Source organism: Pongo pygmaeus, chromosome 19, assembly GCF_028885625.2.
Source record: "Pongo pygmaeus isolate AG05252 chromosome 19, NHGRI_mPonPyg2-v2.0_pri, whole genome shotgun sequence".
Lineage (NCBI taxonomy): Eukaryota > Metazoa > Chordata > Mammalia > Primates > Hominidae > Pongo > Pongo pygmaeus.
In genome coordinates, this window is record NC_072392.2 from 98,701,108 (window position 1) to 98,726,949 (window position 25,842).

The following is a 25,842-nucleotide window of genomic DNA, read 5'->3' on the forward strand; positions in this document are numbered from 1 at the left end:
GACCAAGGAAAATATCTCCTTCCAGCCTCACAGGCCCATTCTAGTCTATCATCATTTCATAACCTCTTCCATGTAGGTTACAAGCTGCTAGCCCGCCTTTTAGAACCTCTCATTTTCTTTCCATCGTGGAAATCTATCCTCAAGGAAATCACTTCTCAGTGTTCCATCTGCTATTCTACTACTCCTCAGGGATTGTTCAGGCCCCCTCCCTTCCCTACACATCAAGCTCGGGGATTTGCCCTTGCCCAGGACTGGCAAATTGACTTTACTCACAGGCCCGAGTCAGGAAACTAAAATACCTCTTGGTCTGGATAGATGCTTTCACTGGATGCATATAGGCCTTTCCCACAGGGTCTGGGAAGGCCACCGCAGTCATTTCTTCTCTTCTGTCAGACATAATTCCTCGGTTTGGCCTTCCCACCTCTATACAGTCTGATAACGGACCAGCCTTTATTAATCAAATCACCCAGTTTCTCAGGCTCTTGGTATTCAGTGGAACCTTCATATCTCTTACCATCTCAATCTTCAGGAAAGGTAGAACGGACTAATGGTCTTTTACAGACACACCTCACAAGCTCAGCCTCCAACTTAAAAAGGACTGAACAGTACTTTTACCTCTTGCCCTTCTCAGAATTAGAGCCTGTCCTCAAGATGCTACACAGTACAGTCCATTTAAACTTTTATATGGACGCACTTTCTTGCTCAGCCCCAACCTCGTCCCAGACACCAGCCCTCTAGGCAACTATCTTCCAGTCTTTCAGCAGGCTTGACAAGAAATTCGCCAGGCTGCTAATCTTCTCTTGCCTACTCCAGATTCCCAGCCATATGAAGACACCCTAGCTGGATGGTCAGTTCTTGTTAATAATCTGACCCCTCAAACTCTACAACCTCGATGGACCAGACCCTACTCAATCATCTATAGTACCCCAACCACCATCTGCCTGCAGGACCCTCCCCACTGGGTTCACCATTCCAGAATAAAGCTGTGTCTGTCAGACAGCCAGCCCACTATCTCCTCTTCCTCCTGGAAGTCGCAAGTACTCTCCCCTACTTCCCTTAAACTCACTAGCATTTCTGAAGAACATAACCCTTATGAGCCTAATACATCCCTTCATTCTATTAGGTCTATCCATATTTATCCTACTCTTTGCAACAGGGCTTTACGCAGTCACCCCCACTACCTGGACTGTGCCCCAAAAACTTGTCATCCCTACTATCTTCTGTCTAGTCATACTCCTATTCACCATTCTCAACTACTCATAAATGACCTGCTCTTGTTTACACTGCCAGTTTACATTGTTTCTCCAAGACATCACAGCTGATATCTCCTGGTGATATCCCCAAACCGCCACTCTTGACTCCTGCTTGGAGCGGATAGATGATCTTTGGTGGCAGGGCACCCTCCAACACTTCCACCCTGATGAAGTTCTATTCTTTACTTTTATACTCACTCTTATTCTCATTCCCATTCTTATGGCACTCTCTACCTCTCCCCAGTTACCTCCAGCATACTATCAATCTCACCCACTCTCTCCTCACTGCCTCCAATCCTTCTCTAGCAAAGAATTGTTGGCCATGCATTTCCCTTTCTTCCTGCTTTTACACAGCCATCCCTGCTCTATAGGCCGACTGGGCTACCTCTCCCGTCTCCCTGCACCTCAGAACCTCCTTTAATATCCCTCATCCTTACCTGCCTGAGGAACTTCCTTATTTTCTAGACAGATTTGGTGAGAACTCCCCAGACATTTCATACCAACAAGCTGCCACACTTCTCCACATCTACTTACGGCACCTTTCTCCTTATGTCAATTCCACCCCCCATATTTGGACCCCTGACCACACAAACAACCATCCCTGTTGCCATTCCTTTATGCATCTCCCAACAACAGCCTGCTGAAATCCCTTTAGGCAACCTTCCACCGTCCAAATGTTCCTTTACTCTTTATCTCCAGAACCCAGCCACACACATTACCAAACAGATGGGAGCATTCCAACTTCACATTACTGACAAGCCCTCTATCATTACTGACAAACTAAAAAACACTGGCAGTCACTATTATTTAGGAAGACACCTACCCTGCATCTCACTCCATCCTTGGCTACCCTCCTCCGCTCGTCTGAATCTCCTCCTAGCCCCTCCTCATGCTTGCTTATACCCAGCCCCATGAATAGTAGTGAAAGGTTACTCGTAGACACTATGCGCTTTCTCATACACCATGAAAACCAAACACCTCCCTTTACGCAGTAGTACCATCAATCCCCATTACAACCTCTAATGGCTGCTGCCCTTGCTGGATCTCTACGATTTTGGGTGCAGGATTCCTCTTTCAGTACACCCTCTCACCTTTTCACTTTACATTTCCAGTTCTGCCTGACACAAGGTCTCTTCTTTTTATGTGGCTCTTCCACCTACATGTGCCTACCTGCCAACTGGATGGGCACATGTACTCTAGTGTTCCTTACCCCCAAAATCCAGTTTGCAGATGGGAACAAACCACTGCCTATCCCCCTCATGACATCAACACAACAAAAAAGAGTCATCCCACTAATCCCTTTACTTGTGGGTCTAGGACTTTCTGCCTCCACTATTGCACTTGGAACTGGAATAGCAGGCATCTCAACCTCTGTCACAACATTCTGCAGCCTCTCTAATGACTTCTCTGCTAGCACTACAGATAGATCACAAACTTTATCTGTTCTCCAAGCCCAGGTTGACTCTTTAGCTGCAGTTGTCCTCCAGAATGGCCAAGGCCTCGATTTACTCACTGCTGAAAAACGAGGACTCTGTATATTTTTAAATGAAGAGTGTTGTTTTTACCTAAATCAATCTGGCCTGCTATATGACAACATAAAAAAACTCAAGGATAGAGCCCAAAAACTCACCAACCAAGCAAACAATAACATTGAACCCCCTTGGACACTCTCTAATTGGACTTTCTGGGTACTCCCAATTCTTAGTCCTTTAATACCTATTTTTCTCCTTCTTTTATTCGGACCTTGTGTCTTTCATTTAGTTTCTCAATTCATACAAAACCGCATCCAGGCCATCGTCAGTAATTCTATATAACAAATGCTCCTTCTAACAACCCCACAATATCATCCCTTACCCCAAAATCTTTCTTCAGTTGAATCTCTCCCACTGTAGGTTCCCACACCGCCCCTGATCCCGCTCGAAGCAGCCCTGAGAAACATCGCCCATTATCTCTCCATACCACCCCCAAAATTTGTCACCGCTCCAACACTTCACCACTATTTTGTTTTGCTTTTCTTATTAATATAAGAAGACAGGAATGTCAGCCCTCTGAGCCCAAGCTAAGCCATCATATCACCTGTGACCTGCATATACATCCAGATGGCCTGAAGCAACTGAAGATCCACAAAAGTGAAAATAGCCTTAAATGATGACATTCCACCATTGTGATTTGTTTCTGCCCCACCCTAACTGATCAATGTACTTTGTAATCTCCCCCACCCTTAAGAAGGTTCTCTGTAATTCTCCCCACCCTTGAGAGTGTACTTTGTGAGATCCACCCCTGCCCACAAAACATTGCTCCTAACTCCACTGCCTATCCCAAACCTGTAAGAACTAATGATAATCCCACCACCCTTTGCTGACTCTTTTCAGACTCAGCCCACCTGCACCCAGGTGAAATAAACAGTCTTATTGCTCACACAAAGCCTGTTTGGTGGTCTCTTCACACGGACGCGCTGACACAAGGTGTATAAGAAAAGTAAATATACCTTTGGTAAAAGGATTATAAGAAGCCATAAGAATGTAAATTTTTACCTAGATTAAAAGGTTAAAAAAATTGTTTTGAAGGTTTAAGCAACTTTTAAGAATTTAATTATAAAAAAATTCTGTGTGTAAACATATTGGCTAAAGTTAAAGGGGCATCATCCAGTTTTTTTGTGAACTGGACATTAAAAATACAACGGGTTTTTCTTAAAGCACTAACTTGCTCTTTAACAAAGATTATAAAAGGTTAAAAAGAGTCTATAAAAATCTTACCTTATGGTCTGACATTAAAAATTGAATACATATGTATACAAAGTTTTATTAAAACTAAGTTTAACATTAATAGCACACTAATATAAAGGTGAAATTTATCTTATCTGGTATAAAAATCATACAGAAAGCATTATTAAATATAAAATAGTGTTTGGCTTTCTTTGGTCTAAAAACTAATAAAAATAGGTGGTAAAGGAAATTTCTCAGTAAAAAGGCACCAAAGACTATAAAGTCCACTCTTGATGTCCCCACATTTGAAACAGAAAGTCAATTTCTTAGAAATTATATACTTGGTTTATCTTCCACTTTCCTTTCCCTCAAAACTAAAAGCCTTTTAGCACAGGTACCACCCCTAGAATTTCCAGTAAACCAGCACCAGCCTGAAGATCACCTTCTTATCAAAGGGAGGAAAGAAAACAAACTTTTCAAAGGAAAAGTTTTTCTTATCCTTTTGATAAGAAAGTCCTTTTCTTATCAAAGGAAAGAAAGAAAACAAAGGGAGGAAAGAAAACAAGCCAGCCTAGGAAGGACCCTACCTTGTGCTGCTAACCACCGAGACTGCTGTTCGTACAGCGGAAAAGGGATGGACTCATCACACCCGAGTCAGAGCTCCACCCCCTCCGGAGTCGTGGGCCACAGTCCCAGGGGAAAACCCTACCAAAATAAAGCTAAGAAAAATTTAACTCTTTTATCTATTCTATTACTCTTTCTTCTTTCCTCGCTCTATTGCTGACCATCTGGTTATTAACATAACCAAGTCAATTTCGCCTCAAACTATTGCATTTAATGCTTGCCTTGTTATACCCTGTGGGGACTTGCCAAGTCAAAAGACAGCTCTCTACTTCAGAAAAGTACTTCTGTCCCTCCTGACTCTCCCCAGACTGGGCATTAGTAAATTAGGACTATTTAATCCGGGGAAATTTCGATAAAGACTCCAGTGTCAACCAGGAGTCTTGCTCCCCAGTGTAGAGCTTTTATGCCGTAGTTGGTCCAACATTCTGTGGACCACTGAAGAGCAAGGATGGACTGCCCCAATCAGTTTTTGTAATTTCCCAAAATCATACATTCATTTTACTAGAGGATCATAGAAGTTAAAGACTTAAAACAAACTTTGGCAATTAAGACAGCATACCAAGATGCAAATGCCTGGTTGAAATGGTTCAAATATTCCATCTGCACGTTAAACGAAAGCAATTGTTATGTTTGTGCACATGACAGGCCAGAGGCCCAGACTGTCCCCTTTCCACTAAGGTGGTCCTCCAGTCGACCAGGCGTGGGCTGCATGGTAGCTCTTTTCCAGGATTCTACAGCCTGGAGTAGTAAGTCGTGCCAGGCTCTCTCTGCTCTATCCCGAAGTCCGGCACCCTGCGGGTCAGCCCCCGAGGGCCATCCAGCCTCCATCTCCCGACACTAAGTTCACTTCGTGTCTCTCACGACAGGGAGGAAACTTAGCATTCCTTGGAAACCTGAAGGGATGCAGTGAGCTTAAACATTTTCAAGAGCTTATCAATCAGTCAGCCCTTGTTCATCCCCGAGCGGATGTGTAGTAGTATTGTGGTGAACCTTTACTGGGCACTCTGCCAAATAACTGGAGTGGCACTTGTACTTTAGTCCAATTGGCTATCCCTTTCACCCTGGCATTTCATCAACCAGAGGGAGGAAAAATAAGACATCGTAAAGCAAGAGAAGCCCCTTATGTATCTTTCGACTCTCATGTCCATTTAGACGTAATTGGAGTCCCACGGGGAATACTAGATCAATTTAAAACTTGAAATCAAACAGCTGCAGGATTTGAGTCAATATTTTCGTAGATGACAGTTAATAAAAATGTAAATTGGATAAACTACATCTATTACAACCAACAGCAACGAGCTTTTCATGAGTTAAAAGAAAAACGTCGGCCCCAGCCCTGGGGCTATCAGACCTGACAAAACCCTTTACACCCTTTGTGTCAGAAAGAGAAAAAATGCAGTTGGAGTTTTAACCCAGACTGTGGGGCCCTGGCCAAGGCCAGTGTCCTATCTCTCAAAACAACTAGATAGGGTTTCCAAAGCCTGGCTCCCATGTCTAAGGGCCCTGGCAGCAACAGCCCTGTTAGCACAAGAAGCAGATAAACTAACCCTTGGACAAAACCTGAATATAAAGGCCCCCCATGCTGTGGTAACTTTAATGACTACCAAAGGACATCACTGGTTAACAAATGCTAGATTAACCAAGTACCAAAGCTTGCTACGTGAAAATCCCCACATAACCACTGCAGTTTGCAACACCCTAAACCCCACCACCTTGCTCCCCATATCAGCGAACCCAGTTGAACATAACTATGTAGAGGTGTTGGACTCAGTTTATTCTAGCAGGCCCAACCTCCGAGACCATCCTTGAACATCAGTAGACTGTGAGCAGTACGTGGATGGGAGCAGCTTCGCCAGCCCCTGCAAAGTGACTCTGAGGAAGACGACAAGCCCTGCTCCAGTCATACCCGGAAGCTGACTGGTCCACGCACGGCTAAAGCATGAGAAAACTCATCGCGGGACTCATTTTCCTTAAAATTTGGACTTGTACAGTAAGGACTTTAACTGACCTTCCTCAGACTAAGGACTGTTCCCAGTATATACATCAAGTCACTGAGGTAGGACAAAAAGTTGCCACAGTCCTATTGTTATGATTATTGTAAGTGTCCAGTCCTATTATTTTATGATTATTATAAGTGTACCAGGACTCAAAAAAAAAACTGTTTGTATAATGCTATTCTACGCAAGGTACATAGCCCAGGAAATGACCAACCTGATGTATGTTATGACCCATCTGAGTCTCCCGTGACTACAGTTTTTGAAATAAGATTAAGGACTGAGGACTGGCGGGGACTCATAAACGATATGAGTAAAGTGTTGGCCAAAACAAAAGAAAAAGGGGTGCCCAGACAAGTCACTTTAAAGTTTGATGCCTGTGCTGTCATTAATAGTAATAAGTTAAAAATACAATGTGGTTCCCTTAATTAGAAAAGAGGCCATATGACAAAAAATAAGTACATTTGTCATAAATTAAAACTGCATGGAAACAAATGTAAATACTGGTCTTGTGTCATTTAGGCTACTTAAATAAAAAATAAAAAGGATCCTGTCCACCTTCAAAAAGGAAAAAGTGGCCCTTCCTGTACCAGTGGTCAGTGTAACCCCTTAGAACTAGTAATAACCAACCCCCTTGATCCTCGCTGGAAAAAAGGGGAGCATGTAACCCTAGGAATCGACGGGGCTGGACTGGATCCTTGAGTAAATATCATGGTTTGAGAAGAAATTTATAAACGCTCTCCTCAGACAGTATTTCAAACCTTCTATGATCATCTGAATGTGCCAGTACCAGAAATTCCAGGAAAAACAAGACATTTGTTTTTGCAATTAGCTGAGCATGTAGCCCGGTCTCTCAATGTCACTTCATGTTATGTATGTGCAGGAACTGTAATGGGAGATCAATGGCCATGGGAAGCCTGAGAATTAGTACCTACAGACCCAGTTTCTGATGAATTCCCGGCTCAAAAGAATCACCCTGATAACTTCTGGGTCCTAAAAGCCTCAATCATTAGACAATACTGTATATAGCAAGAGTGGGGAAGGACTCCACCTTTCCTGTGGGAAGACTCAGCTGCTTAGGCAAAAATTGTATAATACTACTACAAAAACAGCCACCTAGTGGAGTTCAAACCACACTAAGAAAAATCCATTTAGTAAATTCCCAAAGTTGCAAACTGTGTGAACCCACCCGGAGTCCCACAGGGACTGGACAGCCCCCACTGGATTATACTGGATATGTGGGCATAGAGCTTACACCAAATTACCTGACCAGTGGGCAGGTAGTCATGTTATTGGCACTATTAAACCATCTTTTTTCCTACTGCCCATAAAGACAGGCAATTCCTGGGCTTCCCTGTGCTTCCGCAAAAAGAAAAGCATAGCTATAAAAAAGTCAAAAGATAATAAATGGCCCCCTGAAAGAATCATACAATATTATGGGCCTGGTACTTAGGCACAAGATGGCTCCTATGGATACCCGACCCCCGTTTACATGCTCAACCGAATCATACGGTTACCAGCTGTCTTAGAAATAATCACTAATAAGACCGGCAGAGCCTTGACTATTCTGGACCGGCAAGAAACTCAGATGATAAATGCTATCTATCAAAATAGATCGGCTCTCGACTAGTTGCTAGCAGCTGAAGGAGGAGTCTGTAAAAAATTTAACCTTACTAATTGCTGTCTACACATAGATGATCGAGGGCAATTAGTTGAAGACACAGTTAGAAATATGACAAAACTGGCACATGTGCCCGTGCAAGTGTGGCATGGATTTGATCCTGGGGCCATGTTTGGAAAATGGTTCCCAGCACTAAAAAGATTTAAAACTCTTATATTAGGAGCTACAATAGCAATAGAAACCTGCGTTCTGCTCCCTTGTTTGCTACCCATACTTCTTCAAATGATACAAAGCTGCATCGCTACCTTAGTTCACCAAAATGCTTCAGCACAACTGTACTATATGAATCACTATCGATCTGTCTTGCAAGAAAACATAGGTAGTAAAAATAAAAGTGACAACTCCCACTATTGAGTGAGATTCTCAGAGAGGGGGAATAAGGGAGGAGACCACTCCTCATATTGTCTTACGCCCAATTTTTGCCTCCAAAGAGAGAAGTAAAAACTAAAAGGCAGAAATGAAATCCACAAGCAGACAGCCCTGCGCCACACCCTGGACCTGGTAGTTAAAGATCGACCCCTGACCTAATTGGTTATGTTATGCATAGATTACAGACATTGTATACAAAAGCACTGTGAAAATCCCTGTCCTGTTCTAATTACCGGTGCATGCAGCCCCCAGTTATGTATCCCCTGCTTGCTCAATCTATCACGACCCTCTCACGCAGACCCCTTAGAGTTGTGAGCCCTTAAAAGGGACAGGAATTGCTCACTCGGGGAGCTCGGTTGTTGGAGACGTGAGTCTTGCCGAAGCTCCCAGCTGAATAAAGCCCTTCTTTCTTTAACTCGGTGTCTGAGGGGTTTTGTCTGCGGCTTGTCCTGCTACACTCTGGTGGGAAAGACACCGCAGCAGGGGAGCAGGGTGTGCGGGGTGCAGTGGGTGATGCTCATTCGTTGAAAATTGACCCTGCTTTCAAAGCCTTGTCAGTTCCCAAAGCTATATGAAGCCTTTCCCGGTCTCAAACTCTAATTAGAGTCTAATTTCATCTTCTGTATTTTCCCCTCTGTTAGTCCAAACTGCGCCATTTTGTAAGCCCCCTTCCATTTTGCAGACCTTGGTCAAAGTGAAACATTCCACGGGGGGTCCACCCATGAGAAACAGCCTGCCTCTTAACATAGTCTGCTGGGACAAAGCGCAAGGAATACCACATTCTGCCGGAACCACCTCATCCTGGGAACACGTTAACATCTTCCCGGACAGCAAGCCATACTGCCTAGATCCCTCCCGCCCAGGCCTATGAGTACCCCAGCCTGTAATCGCTGGTGGGCTCTGGCATTAAGCTGGCCCCCCACAGGTGTTTGCAATACACCTGTGTTGCTGAGTTGCCCGCGCGCCTGCACTCTCACTGTGCGTCATTCTTTAGCCTTCACCTTCCCTTCAAAACCTAACACCCTTGACGTTTATATTCAGACTATAATATATATATACACACACATACACCCTTCTGAATCCTCCCACTAGAATATAAAACCATGGGTTAAACTGCTACACTTCAGCTTCACTGGCTGCCTTTCAGTGCTTCAAATACACCAACCTCTTTCCCGCCCCGGGACCTGCATGCGAAAGCTGTTCCACTCACCCGCCATGCTCTTTCACTCACCCTTCAGGTGTCTTCAATATCGCCTCTCAGGCCTTTCCCAACCACCGGTTTAAAGTCTGCTCCCCACAAATACATACATATTCTCCCTCACAGTACTTCACACAACACCTGGCACAGCGAAAGCACTGAACCAAACTCGTTCAATGAGGAGCATGAGGTAAGAACCAAGACCCCCCCAAGGTCGCCGTACTTTGTCTGGTAGGGGAAGCTTTCTGCCCAGCAAGGTCCAACCCAGATGAAACCCAGTCCAAGTTTGCAGCCCCCCCGTGAGTCCAGCCTGCTAAACTGTGAAGAATTTAAATACACGACACCTGCCCTCAAAAGCTTGAGGGCACCGCTGAGCTGCCGTCGAGGTAGGGGGCGTAAACGACAGGAGCTCAGTAAGTGCTCCTGAGGCAACCGCCAGGCTGTCCTGGACCTGGTGAATCCTTTCGGGGTTCGGCAAAGGCGGATGTTGACCGGGCCAAGGAGTGGGACCGGCAGTGCTGGACCACCCTTTTCCAAGCGCGGAGGTGCCGTGCCCGCCGACTCTCAACAGGGCAAGCGGCCCTCCCGCCGTGCAGAGCGCAGCGCTTGCGGCGGGGACAGCAGAGGCGGGACGGGCGTCACGGAGTTCCCCGGTCCTCGCGCGGTCACTTACCTGGCCTCAGCTATCCGCTGAAAACGGGGCGGACGGCCTCCGGGGACCCGAGCCGATATCGCGCCCGGCGTCGCGGGGCAACTTGAAGCCGTGTGCGTGCGTGTGCGTTCACGCAGGGGCTCACCCAGCGGCCACAGGCTTCTGAAGACCCCGGTGGGAAGTGCGGCCCGGTAAAGCGCAAGCGTCTCCAAGGCAACGAGGGCGGCTGGCGCCTGCGAGAGTCGCTTCCGGAAGTGACGTGTGGAAGGGGTGCCTGGGACGAAGCCATGGCCCTGGAGGCGGCGGGACGGCCGCCGGAGGAAACGCTGTCACTGTGGAAACGGTAATGCTGTCAGGCGACGCGCAGGAGGCGGAGGCCGAGGCCGGGCGGCCCTTCGCGGACCCTCCGAGCTCGTAGTCTTCAGGCTGTGGACTCGGAGCAGCCACCGCCCGAGCCTCCAAAGCAAACCCCAGCTTCCGGCGCGGAAGCGGAGGGATCTCAGAAGTTGTAGTCCGCGGGGTGGGCACGGTTCTCGCTTCCGGCCAGTTTGTCTGGCCTGCGCTTGCGCGGGTCTCCGCCGCTTGGGCTCCTAGGGCCTGTGGCCTGGGCGGTATGTCCCTTGCTTTCCCCTGAAGCGGGAGAAGACCCGGCAGAGGCGCTCTGTCCGCTGCAGCCGCGCGGGTGGAGGAGGCAGAGTCTGGGGTGTGACCCCGACCAAGTTTGACGCTTCTGTCCTCCTAGGGAGCAAGCTCGGCTGAAGGCCCGCGTCGTAAACCGGGACACCGAGGCGTGGCAGCGAGACCCCGCCTTCTCGGGTCTGCAGAGGGTCGGGGGCGTTGACGTGTCCTTCGTGAAAGGGGACAGTGTCCGCGCTTGTGCCTCCTTGGTGGTGCTCAGCTTCCCTGAGCTCGAGGTAACCTGGGAGGACGCCGAGCTCGAGGCGGGCCACTCGATGGGCTCGGGCGTGCGGTCTCCGGGACAGGGAGCAGTGCAAGCGTGAAACCCGGCTTCTCGTTTTGTAGGATGTCATTATAGTCTGGGGAGTTGGCCGGGCGCAGTGGCTCACGCCTGTAATCCCAGCACTTTGGGAGGCTGAGGCTGGGGAATCACCTGAGGTCGGGAGTTCGAGACCAGCCTGACCAACATGGAGAAACTCCGTCTCTACTAAAAATACAAAATTAGACGGGCGTGGTGGCGCATACCTCTAAATCCCAGCTACTCGGGAGGCTGAGGCGGTGTCTCAGCCGGGTTCAATCGCTTGAACCCGGGAGGCGGAGGTTGCGGTGAGCCAACATCATGTCATTGCACTCCAGCCTAGGCAACAAGAGGAAAACTCCATCTCAAAAAAAAAAAAAAAAATAGTCTGGGGAGTCTTGGAAGGGAAAAAAAGGCAAAAATTAAGGGAATTCTGTGACTTAAGAATCAGCTCGTGAGCTTTATCTTCAAGTCTGATTGTTATCTTGGGTTTCTCATCTCAGTGATCTGTCCACCACACTCCCAGTTGCCCAAGCTGGAGATCTGTGTCCTCCGGGGCCCCTCCGTTCCTCTCGCGTCCAGTTGCACACTAGCTCCCTTTTATTCTGCCTCTTAAATGTCGCTGGAATCTGTCCCCTTGTCTGTTTCCCCTCTGCTCCTTCCCTGGCTGTGCCACCGTCACTCCTGTGGGTTCCTGAGCAGCATTTTCATGGGTGCCCTGGCTCAAGTGTTCCTCCTCAGTGGTTTCTTTTCCATACTGCCAGCAGACCGATTTTCCTAAAAAGCAAGTATTTTCCTCAAAAGCAACAAGTCCCCTCCCTCCCTCCCTTCCTCTCTCTGTCTCTCTCTTTCCTTCCTTTCCCCTTCCCCCACTCTGTGCCCAGGCTGAAGTGCAGTGGCATAATTTTGGCTCACTGCCAAGATCTGATCTCAACCTCCTGGACTCAAGTGATCCTCCCACCTTAGCCTGAGTAGCTAGAACCACAGGTGTGAGCCACCACACCCGGCTTATTTTTTTATTTTTTGTAGAGACAGGGTCTCACTATGTTGCCCAGGGTGGTCTCCAGCTCCTGGGCTCAAGGGATCCTCCCACGTTGGCCTCCCCAAGTGCTGAGATTACAGGCACGAACCACCACACCCAGCCCAGAAGTCCTCTTAGAACATTGAAGTGCCCTTCTCATGACCTCATGGTGAATAAAGTTCCCTCTCGTTGGCATGGCTTCAAGGCCTCTTATGACCTGTCCCCCGCGTAATTTAATATGGCGCTGGAGGCTCAGCCCTCACCACCATTCTCAGTTCTTCCCACCTCCTACAGCCCACTCTGAATCCTTCACACGTGTGCCACGCTGTATTTGGCGGCCTGACCTTTGCAGTAATGTTTCCTCTCCTGGAAGGGTTTCCATCTGGCTAACTCCTACTCATCTCTTCGGGCTCAGTTTAGACATGACTTCCTCCACTAAGCTCCCTCTCATCCCACAAGACCAGGAGTTGTCCTTCAGCACCGTGTCTTAGTCTGTTTGGGCTGCTGTAATAGAATACCTTAGACTGGGTGGCTTACCCACAGCAGGAATTTATTTCTCACAGTTCTGGAGGCTGGAGGCTCGAGATCAGGGTGCCAGCGCAATCAGGTTGTGGTGACGGCGCTCTCCCGGGTTGCACAGGGCCAGCTTCCTAACCGTGTTCTCACATGGTGATCCACTCACCTCCCTAGAGGCCCCACCTCGTAATACCATCACCTGTGGGTTATAATTTCAACGTAGGGATTTGGGGAGGACACCAATATTCAGACCATAGCAACCCTCTGCTTCCTCTTGTCTTGCTGGAATGGAACTGGCCTGTCTTCCCTACTGGAATATAAACTCCATGATGGTAGAAGCCATGTTGCTTTGCCCACCATGGGTAGCATGCGGAAGACGCCGGACTCTTCCTTAAATAGATACGTGTGTGAATGGACAGCAGGCTCATGATTCACGTAAGAGTCAACAGCTCCAGAAGCCTCTTGGCGTCACTCGCATTGCTCCTCTGCCGACTCCCGAAGAGGACAAACGTCTTCCTGCTTCCATGACTTTGTGCTTTACTTGGGAGGCCCTTTTCAGTCCAAATCGAGCAAAAATGTCCTGAGTGCCTGCTGTGTGCTAAGACTGGGATATTCAGCAGCCCCTACTCTAAGAGGTCCCCTGGCCATTTTGTAGGCTAGCGTTGGGAGTGGGGGCACAGTCTTAGGGTCCTGACTGCTCATGCTCACACCCAACTCTGCCACTCCCCACTTTGCCCTCTAGGCCTCTGTCTCCTTTTTTCTAACTTGAGGATGATAATGGTATTAATATCCAGCTCACAGAATTGTGATGAGCAATACTTGAAATGCATGGAAAGCAGTTAACACAGTGTTCCCTTCCCCCTCCAACTTTCCCTGACTGCAAATTAATCACCTTCTCGTCTGCATCCTGGGCCTCTTTTTAATGCACATGCTGTTATAGCACTTCTCACATTGTATTAAAGTTAGTCGTTTATGATTCCATTTTTCCCGCTGCCTGTAGGTTCTCAAGGGTAGGGTGTACCATATTTCTTTTGCAACCCCAGCACCAAGCAAAGCACCTGCTACTTCGTCGGTATTCATTGTTCCGGCTATGAAAGCTTAGACTAGGAAAGGATCTTGGAACAGTCTGGTCCACTGGTTCCTGAATGCCCGACCACGGACCTGCAGAAGCAGAATCACCCAGAAGTGTGTTGAGAAACAGATTCCGTAGGTACATCCAGAAAGACAGAAAGTGGATCCTTGGGCCTTGGAGTTGGGGTGGGATGGATGGGAAGTGACTGCTGATGAGTATGAGGTTTATTTAGGGGTTAAGGAAAATGTTCTAAAGTTAGATTGTAGTGATATTGCCCAACTCTGTAAATACCAAAACCATTGCATTATATGTTTTAAACAAGTGAACTTTATGGTATGTCAATTGTATCTCAGTAAACCTGTTAGAAAAAAAAAAAAAAAAAAAAACAGGTCGGGCCCAGTGGTTCATGCCTGTAATCCCAGCACTTTGGGAGGCCGAGGCGGCTGGATCACGAGGTCAGGAGATCGAGACCATCCTGGCTAACACGGTGAAACCGTGTCTACTAAAAATACAAAACAATCAGGCAGGCATGGTGGCGGGCACCTGTAGTCCCAGCTACTCGGGAGGCTGAGGCAGGAGAATGGCGTGAACCCGGGAGGCGAAGCTTGCAGTGAGCCGAGATCGCACCAGTGCACTCCAGCCTGAGCAACAGAGCAAGACTCCATAAAAAAAAGAAAAACAGATTTCAGAGCCCTACCCCACTTACTGGGGGAAAAACTCTCCCAGAGTATAGCTAAGAATCTGCTTTTTAAAATAAGCTTCCCTGTGATTCTGAAGCAGAGCTGGGTTGGAGAACCACTGGCCTGCTTTTCCCACCGTGAAGAACAGTGTCCTTAGCATCCCTGACAAACGATGGTGGAGCCCGTTCCGTGCCAGACGCTGAGCCATGGCTAGTGTGCGTTGCTCCACAGGCCTCCCGGTGGAGCCCATTCCATGCCAGATGCTGACCGATGGCTGGTGTGTGCTGCTCCACAGGCATCCTGGTGGAGCCTGTTGCGTGCTGGACGCTGAGCAATGGCTAGTGTGTGCTGCTCCGCAGGGAGCTGACTCCTGCTTGTCTGTGACTCCCATCGATCAGTTCTGCCTTCAGGTAGCAAAACAGAACGGATCTTCCCTGCCTTGTGCTTGTCAGCCCTTCTGCTGCTGGAAACAGCTGCCTGCTCCTTGACCACACGGTCCCAAGAGGCTGCAATGATGTCCAGCTTCTTCACTGGCCAGTGGCCCTCTGGTCATGCCCTCTGTTCACAGGATCCATCTTTCCGTCTGCACTCAGAATCAAATGCAGGAACTTGGATGTGGTCTACCCAAGTCCCTAGACCTAACTCTCACCCACGCCATTTCAGTCAGTGTAGCTGGAAACACTGGTAGCTTTTGAGGGGCACCAGGTCACTGGCTTATGTTGAGATTGCTGGTCACCCAGACCTGCCCCCCATGCTAATCATACAGTGATTTTTCTTTTCTCAGATTTTTAATTTGAAAATGTACATACATCCCCCCAAATTGGAAAAGGATATGTTGGACACCTGTATTCCTTCTACTTACGTTCAGCTGTTGCTGCTCTGGAATATTCTCTCTCGTGCACATGCGCTGTTTGTGTGCGTGTGTACTGTACATTCCAGCGACTGTGACAGCTCAGAAGACGTCGGCAGGCCTGTCCTGAGAATGACATTCTCCTCCACAGCCGCAGTGTCATTATCATGCTGATTACAAATCATAGTCATCCCATAATGTCACCTGAATTATAACATTATGGGAGAGATTCAGACGTAAGCAGCCACCCCCCTCCTGTGGGAACTCAGGCCACACTTGAATTCCACGTGTCACTGGGCAAAGTGACTTTACTCTGTGGGGATGTCAGTGATCCAGCCTGCTGGCTTCTCTGTAAACCCAAATTCTGTTATCAGAATGGACCCTCCCCACTTTGAGTCATGGGCAGATGTGATCAGTTTCCCCATTGAGTCACTGATAAAGATGTTGCGAGAACAATCCCCAACCCTCTATGCTAATACAGAGCTCTCCGTTTTCTTTGGTGTGTTTAATTATTGATCCAGCCACAAGTGAGGAGTGGAAGTTGTGATTTGAAAGCTGTCACCAAGAGATTTGGGGGATTCAGTAACAACACTGCAGGAAGGTAGACAGGTCTGCAGAATGTGGACATAGTGGGAAACGTGTCTCCACATTAAGGCCAGTGTGACTAAGGAAAACACAAGGTTAGGAGACTCAGGCCTGCCATGTTGTACTCTTTAAGCTGCTGCCTCTGCCTCCTGGGTTCAAGCAATTCTCCTGCCTCAGCCTCCCGAGTAGCTGGGATTACAGGCATGCGCCACCACGCCCGGCTAATTTTGTATTTTTAGTAAACATGGGGTTTCTCCATATTGGTCAGGCTGGTCTCGAACTCCCAACCTCAGGTGATCCGTCCACCTCAGCTTTCCAAAGTGCTGGGATTACAGGCATGAGCCACCGCGCCTGGCCAACACTGTGTTTTCTTTAAGCCTCCAACAACCCATGGAGGGGTGGGGTGAGGCATCAGCTTCAATACACAAAGGAGGAGACACCAGGAAAGCAAGGGGCAGGCAGAGGTGATGGAGCCAGCAACCTTAGCCTTGCTTCTCATGGAGACTAGGTCCCGGAGGGCTCTTACGGACCTGATCCCAGGGAATCCTCCTGCAGACCACGTCCTAGGGGGCTCCTCGTACGGACCAGATCCCAGGGAATCCTCCTATGGACCAGGTCCCGGAGGCTCCTCCTATGGACTAGATTCCAGGGAATCCTTCTACAGACTAGGCTCGAGGGGCTCGTCCTATGGACTAGATCCCAGGGAGTCATCCTACAGTCCAGATCCCGGGGAATCTTCCTATGGACCAGATCCCAGGGAATCTTCCTACAGACCAGATCCCGGGGAATCCTCCTATGGACCAGGTCCCGGGGGCTCCTCATACAGACCAGATACCAGGTAATCCTCTATGGACCAGGTCCCAGGGGCTCCTATTACACATCAGGTCTGGGAGTTGGGGCTCCTCATAAGGACCAGGTCCTGGGGTGGGAGGGGGTTCTCCATTGGACCAGGTCCGGGGTGGAGGGTTCTCATATGGACCAGATCCCAGGGGGCTGCTGCTATGGACCAGGTCCTGGTTGGGGGGGGGGGCTGCTGCTACAGACCAGGTCCCAGGGGAGGGGCTGCTGCTGTGGACCAGGTCCTGGTGGGGGGGGGCTGCTGCTACAGACCAGGTCCCAGGGGAGGGGCTGCTGCTGTGGACCAGGTCCTGTGGGGGGGGCTGCTCCTATGGACCAGGTCCCGAGGGTACCTGCCCACCACCAATTTGTAGGGTACATCTTCTAGTTCCTTCTTCCAAACCCATCGTCTCGTAGGTGAGGCAGGGAAGGGGAGCCATGAGGGTGACGTAAGGGAGAGAGAAGGATGGGGAAGGCGAGGCATGGAGGGAGCGGGGACGGGGCAGGTGGCCAAGGGCTATGCTGCCCACTGAGCTGCGTGCCTGGTGGCAGGTGGTGTACGAGGAGAGCCGCATGGTCAGCCTCACAGCCCCCTACGTGTCGGGCTTCCTGGCCTTCCGAGAGGTGCCCTTCTTGCTGGAGCTGGTGCAGCAGCTGCGGGAGAAGGAGCCGGGCCTCATGCCCCAGGCAGGTGTCTCATCCCTAGGACGAGAGAAAGGTCCCTCCTTTCCCCTGGGGGAGGGAAGGCTGCTGCAGGTTGCCACCACCGCAGCGGCAGGGAGAGACTCTTGAGCTTCCTGGAAGAGAGGAATGAGGATTTCTAAAAAGCTGGACCCCAGAGACAGTGCCCCCTTCTTGCCTCAGGGATGGCCCTGTCCTGAGGGCCGAGGGGCAGCTCAGCTGACTGTGACTCTCCCCGTGGCTCCATAGGTCCTTCTTGTGGATGGAAACGGGGTGCTCCACCACCGAGGTGATCCTGCTCTCGGAGGTCCAGGGAGGGCACTGTGGGGAAGAGATGGGGGAGAGGGCACCTCTGTCGTCCCCCACACAAAATGCTGGGCCCTTGGCCTCTGCCGCCAGTCCCTTCCAGCGGCTCCTTTCTGGGCGCAACGGGGACTCACAGTGCACTCGGCCCCTCCTCCCCTACCACCGGTAAAGGACTGTCTACCTTCGCTTCACTCCTCACCTCTTTCCTGCTCGCCCCTGCCTTCCCTACAGTGCCTTGTGCTGGCTCATCGCCAGGTGCCACTATCCATTCTGACCTGATCACCAAAAGATGTCCCACGGCCCGGGCTCAGAGTGGCCTTCCCTGCCAGCCGCCCACCCTGCACGGCCCGCCAGGCCCTTGTCCACAACTAGACAGGTGTACCCAGGCCCCCGCCGCTGCCAGGAACCTTGGCCTAGGGAGCGTGGCTGAGGGAGATGGGCTTTGTTATTTTTATTTTTTATTTTTTTTGAGACAGAGTCTTGCTCTGTCGCCCAGGCTGGAGTGCAGTGGCGCGATCTCAGCTCACTGCAAGCTCCGCCTCCCAGGTTCACGCCATTCTCCTGCCTCAGCCTCCCAAGTAGCTGGGACTACAGGCACCCGCCACCACGCCTGGCTAATTTTTTTTGTATTTTTTAGTAGAGACGGGGTTTCACTGTGTTAGCCAGGATGGTCTCAATCTCCTGACCTCGTGATCCGCCTGCCTCAGCCTCCCAAAGTGCTGGGATTACAGGCGTGAGCCACCGTGCCCGGCCAAGGGAGATGGGCTCTTTTACCCTCACATACAGAGCTGAGGGCGGTGCAGCAGCACCCAGAGAGGGCCCAGGAGGGTTGACATTGGACCTTCCTGGCCAGCAAGTGTGATTGGGCCCTGGCTGCTGCCCTCGCACATAGGTGCAGAGCCAAAGGGTTGTCATGTGCCGACCCACATGCTCGTGCCAGCGCTGGCAGGCCACCGTCGAGGGAAGAGGAGGCTGGGAGGTGCAGGAAATGACCGGAGAGCTGGGCTGCAGTATCCCAGCATGCCAGTGAGGTGCTGACCCTGGCACTGACCATGTCAGAGAGAAGGAGGCGTCCCCCACGGCCTTGCACCCGGAAAATCGGGCACAGGGGGCTTTCGCCCAGGTCCGCTTGGGACTTAGGTCTGGTTTCCCCAGCCCTCTGCCCGTCCACAGACCTCTGCTCACTTAGGGAAGCTTTTGGTAAGACTGGCTTGTCCTGAATCCCTGCACCAGGCCCCAGCCCCACCTCCCCAACCCCACCCTCCTTTCTCCCTGGCAGGCTTTGGGGTGGCCTGCCACCTTGGCGTCCTTACAGACCTGCCTTGCGTTGGGGTGGCCAAGAAACTTCTGCAGGTGGATGGGCTGGAGAACAACGCCCTGCACAAGGAGAAGGTGAGGAGGGGCCTGCTGCAGGCCGTGCCCGGCAGCTCAGTGGTGGGGCTGTGGTGGCCCTGGGCATGGGGATGCTTCTGGACCAGCCCTTGCCTGCTGACGCTGCCCTCCTCATCCCTGGCTTGTGGCCTGGCGTAAGGAAGACCTGCTTTCCTCCAGGCACTGCCTTGCCTGTCTCAGCCGAGGGCGCTCTGAGCTCCTCTCCCACTTCTGGTGCGCCTGCCTCTCTGGTCCCCCTTGCCTGTGAGCCACCATGGCACACCAAGTAGGGCTAAGTCCTCCAGTGACTGGGGACAGGACGGGCTTCCAGGCTGTCCCGGGCGCACTTGGTGCTTTCCCCACCCCGCCTTGCCCCAGCCCCTATCTCCTCTGCATGCTCGGGTACCACAGCCTCCAGCCCCTCCCACCAAGGCCTGCCCGGAGCTGCCACCCACGCTCTTCCTACCTCACCTTCCCCTGCACCTTCCTCCTCTGGGACCCCATGTTGGCACTGGGAGCGAGGCACTCGCAGTGGAGGGAGCCAGTGACACTCCCAGCTGTTTCACTGGATGGCAGATTCGGAGAGCAGAGACTGCGTCTCTCATTCCTCCCAGCTCTCAGGTGCCTGCATGGAGCAGTTGCTTAATAAAAATCTGTTGAGTTGATGGGGACCTTAGACCCACTCAATGAGCCAGTCCACCGCCGCCAGAAATACCAGCCTGTTGAGCTGAGTCAGATGTGCCCAAAGCAGGAGAGAAACCAGAGGAAGGAAGCGGGCTCAGCACCGGTCACTGGGCAGTGGCGGCACCTGTATGGCTGCCAGCCTGGCACAGCGGCCCTGGGCAGATTGCTGCCCTTGTTCTAAGCCCCATCATCAGGTTTGGACAGGGTCTTGTGGGCAGCACCCTCAGCTCAGGGGCAAGACCACATCACCGCCTGCACGCTCAGTGTCGTCTCAGGGGGTGTGGCGTTGCCTGGGCTGTGGCTCACCTCCAAGATCAGTCCCCTTCGCTTTCCTGGCCCAGCGACTGGGTTTTAAAAATAAAGAGACCTGGGCCGGTCACAGTGGCTCATGCCTGTAATCCCAGCACTTTGGGAGGCCGAGGTGGGTGGATCATGCGATCAGGAGATCGAGACCATCCTGGCTAACATGGTGAAACCCCATCTCTACTAAAAATACAAACAATTAGCTGGGCGTGGTGGCACATGCCTGTAGTCCCAGCTACTCAGGAGGCTGAGTGGGAGAATTGCTTGAACCCCGGAGGCAGAGGTTGCAGTGAGCCGAGATCGCGCCACTGTACTCCAGCCTGGGCAACAGTGCGAGACTCCATCTCAAAAAATAGAGACTTGCCTTCAGCCCTTCACCAAGAAGAGAGGGTTTTTTTCCCCATTTTTTGCCCCCATTTTCCAGATCCGACTCCTGCAGACTCGAGGAGACTCGTTCCCTCTGCTGGGAGACTCTGGGACTGTCCTGGGAATGGTGAGTGGCTGGGGCCCTGAGCGCCCCCAAAGCCCCGAGGTAGGGGATCCTTTGCAGGCAGACACAGGTGCATGCAGACACACGTGCACTCACACATCAACCCCCCACCTGCCCGTCCCTCCGTCCTCCTGCCTCTGACTGAGCCCAGGGTGTGATGTATGTGTTTATTTCCTCCAGCTGTGCTGAGGGAGCCCACCCTGCCCCAGGGACAAGCAGCAGGAAGGCGCCCTGAGGGTGGGCAGGCCCTGGTCCCTGAGAGCACTGCCCCTTCAGCTTCCCTCTTGCCCCCAGGACATTTTGTCAGAGCTCCAGCCGCTGAGGCTGTCCTGACCCTGGTCCCAGTGGCCCAGCCCACAGGACAGCCCTTGCCTTCCTTGTCACAGGCCCTGAGGAGTCACGACCGCAGCACCAGGCCCCTCTACGTCTCCGTGGGCCACAAGATGAGCCTGGAGGCAGCTGTGCGCCTGATTTGCTGCTGCTGCAGGTTCCGGATCCCAGAGCCCGTGCGCCAGGTAGGTGTGCTGGGGATGCGGGGAGGCAGCACAGGCTCCTCTGCTTCCTGCCACCTGCTGTTCAGGGCTCCCCAGCAGCTCAGCTGGGGTTGGAGTGTGGTGACATGAGGACGGGCGTTCCTGGGCCAAGGACAGGTCACATACATCTTGCTGGAGAGCTTGCTTGGCCTGCACTGGGCCCTGCAGTCAGGACAGTAGACTAGGGGGTGCAGGGCTCCCAAGAGTTCATCCCCAGGCCCTGTGCCGCATGCACTCAGCCTCCCAGCCTCTCTGAGCCTCCTGCACCCAGATACAGGCCAGCTTGGAGAATCAATGATGTTAGCTCAGGTGGTGAGGTGTCCTGCCAGTTCCCAGCCAGCCCCTCAGGTCCCAGAGGGAGCAGCTGAACTTGAGCCAGGAGGCTTCTGCAGGAAAGCTGTGCAGGCCCCAGAGACGCCGGGCTGGGGACTTGGGTATGCCCGCCCCAGAACCCAGCACCAAAACTGGTGTTTGGTCCCCCAGGAAGGGTGAGAACCCTGCTGAAGCCGTCAGCTCAGCTGAGAAAGGACTCAGCGTGTGGGCAGGGGGAGAGACAGCTGGCACGAGATGCCCACAGCCAGCCTCGATAGGACCAGGGGACCACAAGACACGGGTGGGTGCCGTCCCAGAGAAGCCCACAGAGTGAGGGTCCAAGAAAAGTCAGTCTTTGGAGGAGACCCGCTGGAGGAAGGGGAAGGACAACCCTGGGCAGGAAGGAGTTTGATGTGCTCAAGAAATGGGGGGCCCGGAGGGTGGCTCACGCCTGCAACCCCAACACTTTGGGAGACAGAGGTGGGAGGATCACTTGAGCCCAGGAGTTTGAGGGCACCCTAGGCAACATAGTGAGACCCCGTCTCTACAAAAAAAACGTAAAAACAAATTAGCCAAGTGTGGTGGTGCGCGCCTGTGGTCTCTGCTACTCAGAAGGCTGAGGCGGGAGGATCACCTGAGCCCAGGAGGTCGAGGCTGCAGTGTGCCCTGATTGGGCCACTGCACTCCAGCCTGGGTGACAGAGCAAGACCTTATCCCAAAAAAACTTTAAAAAACAAAAACTCAGCAGGAAGATGTGGCTGGAGCCAGGGCAGTGAAGTACAGAGTGGGTGGGAGCCCGTGAGCATCTTGGGGTGCGCCAGGGTTTCAGACGTCACCCACAGGGACTTGGATGGCTGCGAGTTGGCAGCGGGGCGCCCGCAAATTGGCCTTTTTAGGTGGCTGCTGTGCGTGCTGTGGAGGCTGTGGGGTGGAGGTGGGGACGCGGGTCTGCACAAGCTGTGCTTCTTCCAGCAGCCCAGCCCCTGAGCCTCCCTGGTGTCTGCTGCTTCCCCATCTTACCCCCATCGCTTGCCCTGCAGCCTGCGCTGGGGCAGCCGTAGCACCAGTGGAAAACCCCCAGGCCACCACCTTAGGGCCGGGGCCTTCTGGCTGCTGGCACGCAGTGTGGCCTCCAGGGGGCAGCAGAAGCCCGCATACCACAATGGCCCTCGCCCTGGGGAGCTGTGCTCAGTGGTGGCATCTGAGAGCGGGCTCCGCAGCCTTGCAGGGCTTTGCTCAGGGCACAGGTGTGTGGACTGTCAAGCCTGTGAGCTGTGTCCCCAGCCCCCAGGAAAGAGGCCTTTCTTCCTCTGTTCCAACTCAGCCGTGTGGTCTTCCGCGAGAGAACCCAAGAAACTGTCCCCCAGGCCTTCAGCCCCAGGAACTTTAGACCGTGCTGCTGCAGACAGCACAGTTCCTGGAGCTCCTAAACCTTTTTCCACCTCATTGTGCCCCAGAGTAGGACAGTGGCCCAGCCTTGCAAGGGAGGGGACACCTGGCCTGTGAGTACCTTGAGCATCTAGAAATAGAGCAAGGATCTGTGCCTAGCACCGGCAAAGAGCCTGCCAAATCCTGGGCCCACCCTCCAGAGGAAGGAAAGCCACAACCAGATGGGATATGCAGCCGCCCCGCACCAGGAGCCCGCAGCTTCTTACTGTTGGGCGTGAGCCAACGGTCGTGTCCTGCAGGGCTGGCTCTGTCTCTGGGTCCATTTTCTTCCTGAGCTCACTCACCTCTCAACAGGTTCCCCTCCTGACTCTGTTCCAGAAAGTCCTGGGAGAGCACAGACGGGGTTAGTGTTGGTCTGCTCTCTCCCTGGCTCCGCGCCGGGCCGTCTAGGTGGCCCCATGGTCACAGGCACTGCTGCGCTCCTGGTTGCCAGGTCCAGGCTCTCCTGCCAGGCCAGGCTAGGCCGCTCCAGGGGAAGGTGAGAGGTGCTGGCCCCGCCTACTGCTGCCCCACTTCCCCCATGAATGGAAGCAGGAGCAGGCTGGGGGATTAGCCATTGCTTTCCATGAGTCGTGCAGCCCTGAAGCTAATCTAAGCCCATCTGAGCTGGGATCAGGGGGACTTCCCAGGGCCAGACCCCCCATGCCCCTGGGGGTTCCCACTCAGACCTGAGCCCTGTTCAGTGTCTCTCCCTGCCAGGGTCTGCCCCCATCCCAGCCTGTGGCCCACCGTCCTCTTGTATCCTGGTGATTCTGGAGACGGAACAGGGGTTACTGCTGATCTAGTCAGGGAGAGGACAGACCAGCTGGGCTCAGAGCCCCCAGAGAAGCAAGTGTTAGCAGAGAAGCCTCAGCTTGCGCACAGCCTACAGGGAAGCACAGACTGGAAACCAGTGAAGGCTGAGCAGCTCCACCTGCCACTGGTGGGGAGGAGACCCAGGACCCCCTCGCTCAGCCTGTCCACTCACCAGCTACTCAAGCCCTTCAGGGACTGCCCAGCTCGGTTTGAGAACTGCCATTGCAGGGCTTTGACCCCAAAGTTCCAGGCATGCCTGTCACACACTCACCGACAGGGCCGTGGCTCTTGAGCCTGAAGAGCTGGCTGTGACCTGTGTGTCCTGAGTGGGCTTCTGTGGGGGATGGAGGCATTGCCAGCAGCAGCTCCTGGTGAGAAACTGGTCTAGAGACCAGCTCAGCACCCAGCAGCATGTCTGTCTCCCCCAGGCTGACATCTGCTCCCGAGAGCACATCCGCAAGTCACTGGGACTCCCCGGGTCACCCACACCGAGGTAAACACCCGAGGAGGCTGGGGCACTAAAGGGGTATCTCGCAGACACCTGCGTGGGCTGTTTCTGGTGGCTCAGCCTCTCCCTGTAGCAATATTGTGGCTCAGGACAGACAGTGCAGGGCGGGGGAAGGCAGGGGACACAGGAGAGGTCTTCAAAGAGGGAGGAGAGTGGAGTGGAGTGGGGTGGACTCCTATTCTCGTGGGAACTCTCCAGAAACACCACTGCCTCCATGCAAAGCCCTGGGACCACAGCCCCGTCTGGTCCAAGCCCTACCTCCCAATAGGGCTATCCCCAGCCTTCCTCAGTCCACTTAGCCTGTGAGGTACCAGGACGTGGGCTCTGCAGAAAAGGCGTGGCCTCGGAGTCAGACATGACCCAGCCCTGCATAGCCAGCTGTGGCGTTTGCAGTCTTCAAGCCTCAGCTTCCTCATCGTCGGGATAGGCTCCGTCATTCTTGTCCCGCTGGTTCTTGTAAGTTAGAGTGACAGCGTGCCTGGCACAGTCACAGCTAACAGTGCAAGGCTTTGTCTGAAAACCATTGCAGGTGATTTGATCCTGCTAGCAACCTTGATATGAGACAGGTACTGTGACCCCACTTTACAGATGAGGAGGCCGTGACCCCACTTTACAGATAAGGAGGCCGTGACCCCGCTTTACAGATAAGGAGGCCGTGACCCCGCTTTACAGATAAGGAGGCTGTGACCCCGCTTTACAGATAAGGAGGCTGTGACCCCGCTTTACAGATAAGGAAGCTGTGACCCCGCTTTACAGATAAGGAAGCTGTGACCCCACTTTACAGATGAGGAGGCTGTGACCCCACTTTACAGATAAGGAGGCTGTGACCCCACTTTACAGATAAGGAGGCTGTGACCCCGCTTTACAGATGAGGAGGCTGTGACCCCACTTTACAGATAAGGAGGCTGTGACCCCGCTTTACAGATAAGGAAGCTGTGACCCCGCTTTACAGATGAGGAGGCTGTGACCCCACTTTACAGATAAGGAGGCTGTGACCCCACTTTACAGATAAGGAAGCTGTGACCCCACTTTACAGATAAGGAGGCCGTGACCCCACTTTACAGATAAGGAGGCCGTGACCCCACTTTACAGATAAGGAGGCCGTGACCCCACTTTACAGATAAGGAAGCTGTGACCCCACTTTACAGATAAGGAGGCTGTGACCCCGCTTTACAGATAAGGAAGCTGTGACCCCGCTTTACAGATGAGGAGGCTGTGACCCCACTTTACAGATAAGGAGGCCGGGACCCCACTTTACAGATGAGGAGGCTGTGACCCCACTTTACAGATGAGGAGGCTGTGACCCCACTTTACAGATAAGGAGGCTGGGACCCCACTTTACAGATAAGGAGGCTGTGACCCCGCTTTACAGATAAGGAAGCTGTGACCCCGCTTTA

General features: G+C 52.3%; 1 protein-coding gene and 1 long non-coding RNA gene across 7 annotated transcripts in view; one reads left to right on the plus strand and one right to left on the minus strand.

Moving 5' to 3' along the window:
* The window catches only part of LOC134738747 (uncharacterized), a 24,024-nt gene extending 13,047 nt beyond the window's left edge, over window positions 1-10,977 (minus strand). The window contains exon 1 of the long non-coding RNA XR_010124739.1: window positions 10,498-10,977. This is a non-coding gene — a long non-coding RNA (uncharacterized LOC134738747). The remainder of the gene's footprint in view (window positions 1-10,497) is intronic.
* The window catches only part of ENDOV (endonuclease V), a 27,051-nt gene continuing 11,950 nt past the window's right edge, over window positions 10,742-25,842 (plus strand). Inside the window, exons 1-8 of one of the 6 annotated variants that reach the window (XM_054457858.2) lie at window positions 10,742-10,819; window positions 11,219-11,390; window positions 17,566-17,700; window positions 17,944-17,983; window positions 19,280-19,392; window positions 20,783-20,851; window positions 21,235-21,363; window positions 24,366-24,430. In XM_054457858.2, the coding sequence (XP_054313833.1) occupies window positions 10,764-10,819; window positions 11,219-11,390; window positions 17,566-17,700; window positions 17,944-17,983; window positions 19,280-19,392; window positions 20,783-20,851; window positions 21,235-21,363; window positions 24,366-24,430 (779 nt within the window). In that variant the 5' untranslated portion in view covers window positions 10,742-10,763. Of the gene's footprint in view, window positions 10,820-11,218; window positions 11,391-17,565; window positions 17,705-17,943; window positions 17,984-19,279; window positions 19,393-20,782; window positions 20,852-21,234; window positions 21,364-24,365; window positions 24,431-25,842 lie in introns of all 6 variants that reach the window. The other 5 variants (XM_054457863.2, XM_054457859.2, XM_054457862.2 and 2 more) reach the window with 5 other exon arrangements.